General features: G+C 38.4%; 1 protein-coding gene across 1 annotated transcript in view; it reads right to left on the bottom strand.

The window, feature by feature from the left end:
* MKLN1 (muskelin 1, intracellular mediator containing kelch motifs) overlaps nucleotides 1-12,352 on the bottom strand; it is a 98,252-nt gene that overhangs the window by 70,372 nt on the left and 15,528 nt on the right. The window contains exons 2-4 of the mRNA XM_009882969.1: nucleotides 11,313-11,382; nucleotides 3,862-4,004; nucleotides 2,411-2,499 (exon numbers count right to left, since the gene is read on the bottom strand). Of these exons, the coding sequence (XP_009881271.1) occupies nucleotides 2,411-2,499; nucleotides 3,862-4,004; nucleotides 11,313-11,382 (302 nt within the window). The remainder of the gene's footprint in view (nucleotides 1-2,410; nucleotides 2,500-3,861; nucleotides 4,005-11,312; nucleotides 11,383-12,352) is intronic.

The following is a 12,352-nucleotide window of genomic DNA, read 5'->3' as shown; positions in this document are numbered from 1 at the left end:
GCTACGAGAAATGTAAAAATTACTTGTCAAGTAGGTCAAAAGCCTGTACAACTGGGCATTTCAGTGCTAAGGAACTGAAGTTGAACTAATTAAACTGAAAGAAGTGCAAGTCTTCTCTTGATAAAAGGGGAAAGAAGTTATTTCTTCTGTTTTCTGAGTCTGAAACTTCCTCTAATATGTCAGCAATGGAAGTTGTAGGACGTATTTTCCCCTCTCACAGATCTACCCATGTCATGTTCCTCCTACCCTGTCCTTCCATATGCACCTCCCTGTTGTGTTATTAACAGTGGTGTACAGGTCAGAATGTTTATTTGCCAAATTATAAAGCAAATGCCTAATGGAAGTCACTGCCGAACAAACTAATGCCTTCTCCGAATACGCAAACCCCACTGATAACAGTAACTTCTGCGGTGTCAGTCTCTAACAGTCCAAAAGGGCAGATTTTGGCCTCATGTTTACTGGAAGCATTACAAGGAACACAGCACCGTATTTCGAATTTTGAGTTACTTTGGCTAGCAGCTTGGAAATTTTAACAAACTGAAAACATTCAAGCTGTGAATCTGAAAAATAACAGAATTTCGTAACATTATTTTACAGTTGTTTCATCGAAAAAAAACATTCTCACAACTTCATAAACAAAATTACGCTAGTAATCAACTACAGCTTATTAGGTCTTGGGGAAAAGATTTAATTTTAATTTCTGTCCTAGCATGGGAATTTCTTCATAGAATATAGCTTAAAGAAACAAAAGGCTAAAAAGGAAAACTTATCTCAAACCATAACTAGTGAGCAAACAATAGTTAAATAAAATCTAATATTAATGTATATAACAGAATGCTTCTTGCTACCTGAGCAACCCATCCCAATAAAATGAGCCATATACCTGTTAATACAACTCATGTCATGTCAGAGGGGAAAAAAAAAAAAAAACAAAACCAAAAAAACAGTAGTAGAAATTAATCAGCATTTCACTTTCCTAACAAGTTTCAACTTGCTGCTACACTTCATAACATCAGAACAGATTTTGCTGGAATACGGTTTACACATCAGAGAAATAGCTAGTGATCTTTCCATTCACCCCTTTAGCCCTCCAGTAACTACTTGCTGTTTTTTTGTCACTGAAAAATAACATTTTCCAAAAACCTAATACAGGAAGCTTCAGAAGACATTAAAAAAGAAGTCAATTTAACTTTCCTGATGTAGTCAACCTTTAACTCTTTAATTATTCCTCTGTTCCTTTTGAGGTTTCCTACAGTCAAGTGTTACAGACACTTCTGAAAGAAATAGCTAAAAAACAAAACCAATGAGCTGAACAACCATTTTCTCCCCTTCTCTAAGAATGGGAAACACCATCGTTTACGGCATACAAATGATTACTAGATTCCCAGCCCAAAGCTTTCGATTCATCAGGCAAACACGAGAGGAGATTCAGAAAGCTGACTAGAAGGTATTAGAGCAAAGGGCTCAAATGGGAGCCCCTAAACAGCCACTGTCATCCACGTCCTGGCAAAAGAGAAAATTACTCAACACTTCAAAACACTCCTAAATTCACCTAAATTAGTCAACAGGATCTTATCTCATTTTCCAGCAACTACCTCCTTGCTCTGTCTTTGACCTTAAACATCTGGTTTAAAACCAGTCATTCTTTTACTATCTCAATAGGTAGGAAGGGGAAGATAAATGTACTGAGCTTTGAAAAGCTGAAAGGCTCTAAGTTCTTGGATTAAATCTAAGCAGTACCACTGACAGCCACTGTAAGACACTTGTTCTCTCTGGCCTGCATGAAGCAAGGAAGAGAGATCCTCACCTGCTCCCATCACAAGTCACAGTAATCGGCCTTGGTTAGCACCCCCTTCAGCAAGCTTCACCAGAGAAACAAGACTGGACATCACAGGGCATAATTCTTCTTTGCCCCTGGATGTCATCTTTAGCCAGAGATGAGACTTCACGATTAGAGTAGCAGGAAGGGAACAAGGAAGGCTATTGCTGTTGCTCTATGTGCTGTGAGGGTGTTCGACAATAAGGCTTGAACCTTTTTCAAACTCTAAGGTTGCAACACTCAAACTTTTACTGGTATTTAACTTAATGATTTTTATTTTTTTCTTTAAAACTCTATATTGCAATTTATAGTAGAACAGTGAGCAGCTTCTCCAGCAATTAATTGACTCAACATCTGTATTTCTGAAAATGACTTTATTGCACTTTTATTCCCCACGATTTAAATTATGAGGCTATTATTTCTTAGTAACAGGACTTCACTGTGTTCCAATCTAACCAGCCTAAAAGATCATGAAATGGAACAGCTATTGTGGATACTTTGCCTGAGTACAATGAAGTCACAAGTGCCAAGATTGGCACAAGTATAAGAAGAGATTATTTTCTACTCAGAATGCTGAAAAAATGCATTTACCTATCTTAATGAATCGACAGGGGAACATCTGTTCATCAATTTTATGCTTCAAGGTGAATGTTTCTTTGTTATAATCATTCTTTAAGCCACTGTGGGAAAAAATAAATAAGGTTACTAAATCTTACCTTGTATTTTAGGACTAGCTAATAAACGCAATCTAGGTCATGTCTGAAATGCGAAGCTTGTTTCATATTACTATGAATCATAAGTACGCATGCTGGACCAATGCCTGGACTGCTACCCACCATGTTATCTCCCTGGGAGGCAGCACTGGCTCATGAACTGACATCAGATCAATGCTGCTGGTCTGCGCCTGTAACCCCGCAACTTCAGCAAGTGATCTGCCTGAACCACACTTCTGTTTTCAAGAGGGAGATGGACCAGCTCCCAGAATTATCACATTGCCAAAGTGCTTTCTGACCCATTTATGGACATTACTTTATAAATTATATTAACAGTTTGAGATTTTTATCAAAAATCTTAAGTCCGTTTTTACCGAAGATGCAAGTACAGGTCCCAAAATAAGGACTGTTATTAAACTTCAATACAATTGAATTGACGTTAGATATTATTTCTATGCTACTAAGACCTCTTCCCCCATCATTGTAGCAGCAATAAAGTCAAATTGCAAGATTGGTCTATCTGAAGAGGGCAAAAGGGTGGGAAGGGTTGTGGCTAGTTTCTATCTGGTCTTCAAGGATACCTGCAACAAAGAACTTCCCATGTTTCTCCATAGCTATTCTGCTTGAGTACAGATGATGTACACCCATACATTCCCCGGAGGTGGACTTTGCTTCTGCAGGCCTCCAAAAATAGGCTAGTTCTTGCTACTCATTTCTCTTGTACTCCTAGATATTTAAATATCATTTCCCTTTCTGAAACAGAAGACTCCTTAAAAGGCCCTTGCAAATTTACATTAGCAACTACTCAGAAGCTCTGGATAGCTTGAATAGCCAAAAGGCTCTCTCTTTACTCCCTATCAGTACTACTACCAAATCAAACTAAACAAAGGAAGACACAGGTTTATTTATACATTTGAACAAAGTCTGAGCAGCTGACAAGTTCAGCTGCAACAAGGTTCTTGACATAGGCAGGTTACTTGGGCTTTTAAAAGCTACTTTAAAGTTACCCACACCTGGGGAATCATTTCTCTTGTGCCTCAAGCACACAGAAGGAATCGCAATCCAACAACACTGCCCTCTGCCTTCAACTCTTCCACATCTCCAACAGTTCGCTCTCCACAAATCCTCTGTGGTTAGAGCAGAATAAGGAAGGCTTCCTGGAGCGAGTGTTGGGATTGCTGCTCTCTGACCTGACCATAAACACAAGGGCAGCTAATTGCAGGATCACAACCACAGCTCTATTACACTGTTAGCCTGCTTGGGAGCGAAGGGGAAGAGCACTTTGGTCCAGCCTTTATGATTACCATAGCTGATGAAATCGCATCTTACCTGGATAAGAGATCTGTCATGTTTTCCTCATTCATCCCACCAAAGACTTTAAACTTCTTTAAATTGCAGACATGTGTTTTCTCATATTTGCCAAATGTGATACTCTGGACTATGGCAGGTCTTTCAAGTTTCAGAATCAAATACTGCAGAAGAGAGAACAGTGAATTTTAATATTAACGCCAAGGCTGCAAAACACGCTAAGTAAGAAGCACTACAGCCTTCAAAAATTCAGTTTACAGAGCCAGAGAATGAAAGTTAAGATGATCCCTCCCCATTATTATATTTTCTCCTTCGTTCCTGGAATGAAGCAAAGGGTTTCAGGAATATTACTTTAAAAGCAGTTTTATCCAGGAAAAAAATTTGGTTGAACTACCTATTCCTAGCATTTCTATTCAGGGCTTCATACATTCCTTCAAGTTGGATGCAAGACTTCCTGAAATCTGGCAAATAGGATCAAACTACAGAGAGCGATGATTCAAACGCCCACTACAGCCTGAAACGAAACCTAAACTGAATACCCAATTAGATAAATACAGTACGTTCCACATACTAAGAGAACATCAAATTACTTTTCCTCTCTGGGCTGACACTATTTAACCACTGAACACAGCCTAAGTTTAATGTGTGGCTAACATTAAGAACCAACTGCTTATTAACCATACCAAATAAACCCAAGCCACTTAACTGAAAATAAAGGGGCTTTACACATAAAACGATGAAAATATTTTCCCTTGTGAACACATGCTCCCTTCTTAAATGTGACCCCCGTGGTGTACGAAGAGTCAGATTATTTATATTCAGGCCCCAGCTACCAGCTTCACCAGCACTGATGAAGGAATGGGTCTATTCCACTTGAAAAGCATACGCAGAAGCACTTGCACCATTTATCGGGGACCATCGACCACCAAGTTTATTTAAACTTCCCTTAAAAAACAGGTCTTGGAGGGATCCTGGAGACATCCTGTTCTGCAGAATACGTCAAGTTTTATACCTGAAAACAATGTGTTTCATTCCCTTCCCTAACTTCTCAGAAATAAGCAGTACACAACAGAGAAATGAGACGAAGTGCAGAATCACAATTACTCATTGTGCTGGATTTTGTTACAAAACCCTGTGATCAAGGCTACAGCACAAGTAGAATCAGCAAGGCGTTGTAGTGGACACCTCCCACTGCAGGCAGTTCTGGTGGCCCTTTCCTCCAAGAAGCAGCACTGCCAAACCAGACATGATGCAGTATTTTGAGACTTGCATTGACATCAAGTAGAAGATTTGCATGCATGTGGCTGCTTTCTGTGGCTCCCGTGTAGAGACTAGTATCTCCCCATAAAGCATCGTGGGCACCACTCTGCTTGTCCTACACAGCTCTATCTATGGGACAATCTTACCCTAGAACTGCATCTTTTGGGTGAGAAGCAGAACAAATTTTCCCATCCATTTAGTTCTCAATCTTTCTGTCATGGCCCTACAAAGCAACTAATTCTGAATCTAGAACAATGTCAGCACTGCTCCTAGAAAGCGTCAGGATAAATGTATGATCTCAACAGCTGGTTCTCACTACATTTATAAAAAGCTTAGCTTAGAAGAAATTCTCATACATACAGCCTTTACAGACGATAATGGAGACTGGATAGGTACCTAATAGAACAAGAGATTTACTGCCAAAGATGTTTCCAGCAACTCAAAAATTTTCAGAATGAAGAAAATAAACCAGTATCAGCACTGCTACGGTACAGAAGCATGCTTTGGTGGGTTTCCAATTTTTATTTTTTAAGAAAAAAAAAAATATATATTTTGTGAATAACAGCAGCCACCTAAACATCAGAACCCACTGTTAGTTTAACTAGCAGTAAGCCATGCTTTTGCCTCAAAGTACTTCCCAAACTTTAGAAAAAACAAAGTTCTATACAGAAAACAAGATTTTCTAAAACAGAGAAAAGGAAAGGATGAGCAAAAGGATGGTCCTGTAATGAGCAAGGCAGTACTTGATACATGGCACAGCCTGCTGCCAAAATTCCCATGCAGAACAGACAGTACGCAACAATGTCTAAGAACTCCTCCTACACCATCATATCATCCCTGCAGCTTTCTCCCGAAACTGAAAAAGTGAAGCTAGCACTACCACCATTAGCAACTGCAATTCTTAAATCTTGCTGGAGTCACAAACCTAATGCTGGGGTGATAAAGACATACTTTCTCAAGTACCACGCAAGATTTGCAAAAGTTTGGCACAAACTTCACCCTTCATTACTCAATTCTTAACCTAAATTAAGGGAGACAAATCCAGAACTGCAGTTAAGTCTTTTTTCTCGGCATACATGCCTAGAAGGGAGCAAGGCATGGCAATTACGCCACGTGGCTAGCAGTGATCTCTTAAACTTACAGACAGGGAAGGAACTCTGCAGCCTTCCTTCCTGCTTCCACACACCTGCTGACTCAGGCAGACGTTACAGAAAATAAGCACAAAAGCTAAAGAAAACCCTTTTGTGAATTAACCTTCTGACGGAAACTAAAGACAGGTTTGCTTTAAAGCCTGTGGCTCAACACCTGTACCTATGTATACTTTTTTATTTTTTGTTTAATACATATACACAGACACACATATATATAAATACATAGATGTACTTTTTGTTTTTATGTAGAAACACACACCACTGCAACTGTGGGTACAGGCTACAAATCACACTGATGTCAAAAAAATACATTGTTTCAAGAGCTGCAAACAGCTGACTGCATGGATATTTTTGGACTGCTACAAGGATTTTAGATGTGAGAGACTATTCTCCATAGCTTTGAAAGATGTGGTAAGTGTACATAAGATCAAGTCATTTGTTAAACCTGGAGAGAACAAGTCTATGAGATTTCAGACAAATAAATACACCAAGTATTTGATGCTTTTCCATCCTGTTGCTATAAGCAACATCAGTACATTTAATGTCCAAGTATTCACAAAGTATTAAAAAAATTCAAATTATAATCTGAATTGTTTGTTCATTAGAAGCATGGCACACAGACACTAATTGCAGTAACTGCAAAAACCTCAGCCTAATTGTAAAGCCTCAAATTACAACACTTCCAAAAAAGATGCTACAAAACCTTAGAAAAGCGAAACCTCTGGTTTACAATTCAAGACATTTGTACGTGAGGATGTACAAAGAGCAGAGTAGAGTAAACGGCACTTCAGCACCTCAACAGCATGTTACTATACACCCCCAAAAAATAAGCAAATCCAGACCTGTCACACTGGGAGCTGCAGCAAATTCCAAGCTTTTTTGAAGCACTGGTCTGTGCTACCATTTGATGACAACCATATGCATGCTTCTGCATCACCCAACTGAGTGTAAATTTTATTAATGTACTTTAAATTAGTTCCTGATACGATCTACACAGCAGGACGGAAATCAAGAGAGGAAAACTGGTCTTCTCAGACGCAAAGCTGAAACCAATTGTTTGGACAGTGCCACTAACTTTATACATATGCTCTTTTAACTGCTCAAAATTTACATCTCCACATCAAATACGGACCAGATTCCAAACTGCACTACGCAAGCTGCCTGTGCAATTAGAGTCACACTGTATTTTATTAATTTCTTTCTCTTTAACCATTTCTGCTCAAATTTTTTTTATTAGAGCGTAGTGAAAATTGTACTGCAGGTAAAAATAAAAACACAAAATATCCAAGAAACTTGACAGGGAATGCACTTCTCCACCTACCCATTGCTTTTGCAATTAAGCTTGTGGCTAAATAAAAATCTATCCTTTTGTTCTTTATATTAATCAAGCTACTCAGGGGAATGAAATATTATTCTGCACACGGTCTTCCAAGTCATACCATCACTGGAGCCATTAGGATGAGCATTTATGACAGGGCCGTGGTCTCCAGCATTACCAGCCTTATAGCTTCACACTTCCTATGTAAGCCTAGAACTAGTTTAAAAATAGAACGATCAGCCTTCTTCTGCCTGAATAGGTTACTACATAACAGGTTTGTTATTGAATATATAATTTCTGGGTCATCTTTCTTGAGTCTTGAAATAGAATATCTAGTTTAATAAACAGAAAAACAGCTGTCATATGTATTTCCTTTCACTGGCACTCATTCATAACCAACTGGTGGCTTTCATGGACACAAGAACTGTTTAACTCTACTATACCCATAAAGCTAGGAAAACCCTTTACTAAATATAGTCACACGTGGCAGCACTCCAAGTGCCTACACTTCCACTTTCATTTTCTTTCCCTTTTCAAAAAGGTTTAATACAGACTCCAGCATATTTACTGCAAAGCATGGATCTTCGTTGAGCTACTGACCACATCCTCAGATTTTTAGCTATGTTCTTGATTCATGCTCATCCTAGGCAAGAGGAACACTCTGGAAGAAAAGGTGCCTGGAGAGGTTTTATTTCACTCAACAAGGGAAGGGAATAATTCAATGCTTAGGGATTCACACATTTTTACCTCTAAGCCAGCACAGCACCGTCACGCTGGGAGAGAATTACTAAACCCTTACATTCAGGTGAGATGCTCTGATGAGACAAACACTAGCGATTAGGGTTGCAGAGCTTATTAAACATCTCATGGCACGTTCCAGTGAGCATGACTGACGTTAGTCCTTGTGTCAGGCCTAGCTAACAAAGTTGGAAACAAGGAAAGCTTTATTTTACTGAGTTTTGGTTCACTTCCTGTCCCGGACTACTATGGCCGCCCACACAGTTTAACAAGTGCGTCACCGCAAAAGTGACCAATTTTTAAATGAAGTGATGCCAACACACAAGCCATAGAATGTTTTACAACTTCATTTTCCATAAGATACATGGTATTTTTTCTAGGGATTAAAAGTGATGTGTGCATATAATTTTTTTTATATGAAATATCCAAATTCTAACATAAAGCAACTAATTTCCCCCTCAACTTCTTTCCTTACCACACTTATAATTCAGTCAACCACTATTTCAACTGAAGTTTTCCAAGCTAAGAATCTGCCTTAAGAACTTCAGCCATCTGCAAGAATGAGGAAGCAGAAAACTTGTATATAAGTTTTATCAGCATTAAAATGTAGCAGTCTTTCAATTGGCAAGGTACAAGAACTAGCTATTTTGAGCAAAATGCAATGAAATCTGAAGTTCTTTTGTCAAGTATGAGATGACACAATTTGGAACTGTTTCTCTGTATACACACAGAAATAACAATAACTGCATTCTTTGCACACAGGTCTCTTCTGGAAATTTTTATTTTCCATTCCGTCTTTCCGGTTAATTTTTCAACAGAGAAGTTACACTGTAAAAAAATGCTTTACATGAATAATTAAACACTCAGGTTAGAAGCATAAGAATTAGCTAAAGTACATATTAGAGACACTGCAAATACATCATCTCTCAGCGCTCAGGATTCAGCTTGCTGAATACACGAGCAACTATGCAGCGCTTTATAATACTGGATACAGGGATCCAAGTAGGAGGAATCCAGCAGGATGGCCTTTTCCACTTAAGCAGCCAGCTCTTCTCTTGGTTTTGTCTTTAAATAACACTGAATAAAACTCAAATACTGTCTTGTCAGTCTCAGTTGCCACTACAAAGACTAACTTTTTGCAAGTCAGATTGAAGGACCTCAAATCTGGATACCTCATACAGGTATAGTGATACATATATATATGACATAGATAGGTAAACAGAGATGGGATATATATGTGTATATATATCAACACATGAGATATATAGGTACATATATGATAACATTAATTCATCTTTATCCTACTACAAAGTTTGGCTTAAATGACTTGCTTATCATGCAGGGCAGTGCCCAGTCCTCCAGGATTGGATTCAGTAGTTGTGCAACAGCATCTTCATTCAGGCCATGACCAAAGCACGTAAAAATGCCGGAAGACATCTCTAACACGTTCACATGGTTCATACAGAAGTCACTCTAATTACTCCCTGCTTAATCTACATGCCTGAACATAACTTGTATCCCTGCTTGTCAGCTTTAAGCATAGGTTGAGAATGAGAATATTCTAAATATTCATAAGAATATTCGAGAACATCCAGCTACAACAGACGTATTCCCATTCCAGAATCAGGTTTTTAAAAGCACAAAATACTCAGGATGGCTCAGAAAATGAAAGAGCAGCTTCTAGCAACAACTAAGAGCACCTCAGGTGCAAAACCCAGTCCAAAGCTATGCCACAAGCCAACCTTGCCTTATGAACATGAGAGCCCGAAGAAAAACATGTGCTTCCTGCATGAAAGGAAGCAAAGGATGGCACAGACTGGGATACAATATATGCACAATACTCATTACCCTGCAGTCGATAGTTCCTAGATAGACTAAAACTGCTTCAGGCTATAGATTAAATTTCTATGCTGTTTATCAAAATATTTATATGTAAAAAAACCCAAATTAAAAGAGCAGTAGGCACACAGAGTTGTCAAGAGGATGAAAATCATTATTCACAAGCAGGCTTATGAAACATCTGAATGGAATGAACAGGGTAGTTCTCCCTCTCCTCCTAAAAAAACCACTTTCACGGACACAACAGCATAGAACATTATCATGAAAATCAAGTTTTTCAGCTGGATGAGATGAGCTGCTGCTATAGGGAGCTGCTAGTCTAGACTGTAGATCTTTAACACACCTTCAAAGCAAAGTAGCAAGATTTACCTAGACAAAAATTCTGTGAGACTTAACTCATGAGGAATACTTCGATTAAATAAGTAGATAAGCAGAACTTTGCACGAGAGAGATACTGCACAACGCTACTGTGCATCAGTATTTTAAACAAAAGAGTTTTGAACAACCAGTGTAAGAGACAGACATAGAAGCTGATCAAACAGTACCAGAGTAATAAGGTATAAATCTAGCATAAAGAGAAGGATAATACGTTTATTGGAGGGAAAAAAGTTAAGTAAAGAGATAAGCATATTTTTTCTGGATAATCAAACAACATCATTAATAGTGAAAAAGCAAATTAGATGCTAAAATCAATACAAATCTTATTTTAATAAGGTGCTTCACCAACAGAAGAGGTGACATTCATGTCCCTTTAAACAGAGTCCTCATTTCTAACTGCACTATTAGGAAAAACAAATACAAGCTCCTCAGATCTAGGATTCAAGGCCAGCAATCTACAACAGTTTCCAGTAGTGCTGACAAAGGGGGACCTGCATGCCTCATTAGCAGTTTAATCTACCCATAAGGTTAAATTATTTCCAGTACGACCACGATTGTCAAGGATGAAATGCAAAACTTCCCCTGCTGAAAAGCATTTCTTGAAAGATCAGAAATAAATTGATGGAAACGTAAATACCTAATGTACAAACAAGCTCTATTTTATTGCGAGAAGGTAGCCTATAAAGGCTGTCAATATAAATAATAGCAGCCTACATTTAAAGTAAAAACTCCAGTATATATTAAGTTGTACAACACGGCTATACAGTTGCAGAGATTCAGATGCTTACCTGGGGAGGATAATTGCTTTCTGAAGACCATCTTGAGGACTGATCATTGGGCTTGTCCACCAAGATATTCCTAAAAAAAGAGAAGCAAGAAGTAATTGAAATAACAGCCCCGTCACATTTTGCATCTCCAATAAAATCTGTCATACGTGCAGATCGGTAACATGCTCATGCAACTACCTAAATCGCTAGGCAGAGACTAAGGTTCTCCCTCTCTTTTATTAAAAATTTTCTACATTGCTATTTTACAGGACCCATCAAAATACGCCTCCAAGACTTGTGGTTGTGAAATAGAGCTCCAAGTTGTGAAATAAAAAGGTCCAAAATTGTGAAATAAATGTAAAACAGATGAATTTATGTAGGCCCAAGTCCACAATGAAGTGGAAAAAAACGTCTCATTCACCTCAGTGGGGCAAGAACTTTTCATTAAGGTTAAAATGATGAGCAGTAAAACAGTTAGAGAGCCAAGAACTGTCCTTTACTAGACAGGCGATACTGGAACAGAGAAGCAAGCTGCTAACCTACTTAAGCTTTCTTGGAGTGTGGATGATGACCATCTAACTCATGCCAAACTTTAACATGTATTTTTCATATGAGCTACAAGCCTAGAACAACACACAGGAAAGCAGAAGTTCAACTCTTTAACCAGCAAAATTACCTCCGAGTTGCTTTCTTACAGTTTGGAATAGCACAGCATTTAGGAAATTAACATAAATTCAGAATAGTTTTTTGGCTAAAATGAAACAGATTCATCATTATAGTCATACGAAGGATTTGCCTTCCCCTCTCCTATAAAACCATGTGGTAAAGTTCACCTCCCAGATTAAATTGAAAAAAAAAAAATCCCTAAAATATATATAAATATTGGCGAGGTAACAATGCACCACCTGCTGGACAAGGCTTACGGGCTCTACCACATCCAACTACCGAACTCGCCAGCTCGTAAAACTTATGTAAAAAGAAGGAAGCAGTCATCAAAAGGCTTATGCCATCTCCATCTGCTGTGTAGGAGGAAAAGAACACAAGCATCTGGATTACTACAA

The sequence above is a fragment of the Charadrius vociferus genome, unplaced genomic scaffold, assembly GCF_000708025.1.
Source record: "Charadrius vociferus isolate BGI_N301 unplaced genomic scaffold, ASM70802v2 scaffold32, whole genome shotgun sequence".
Classification (NCBI taxonomy): domain Eukaryota; kingdom Metazoa; phylum Chordata; class Aves; order Charadriiformes; family Charadriidae; genus Charadrius; species Charadrius vociferus.
Note: the sequence above shows the minus strand (reverse complement) of the source record. Positions and strands in the feature narration are given on the sequence as shown.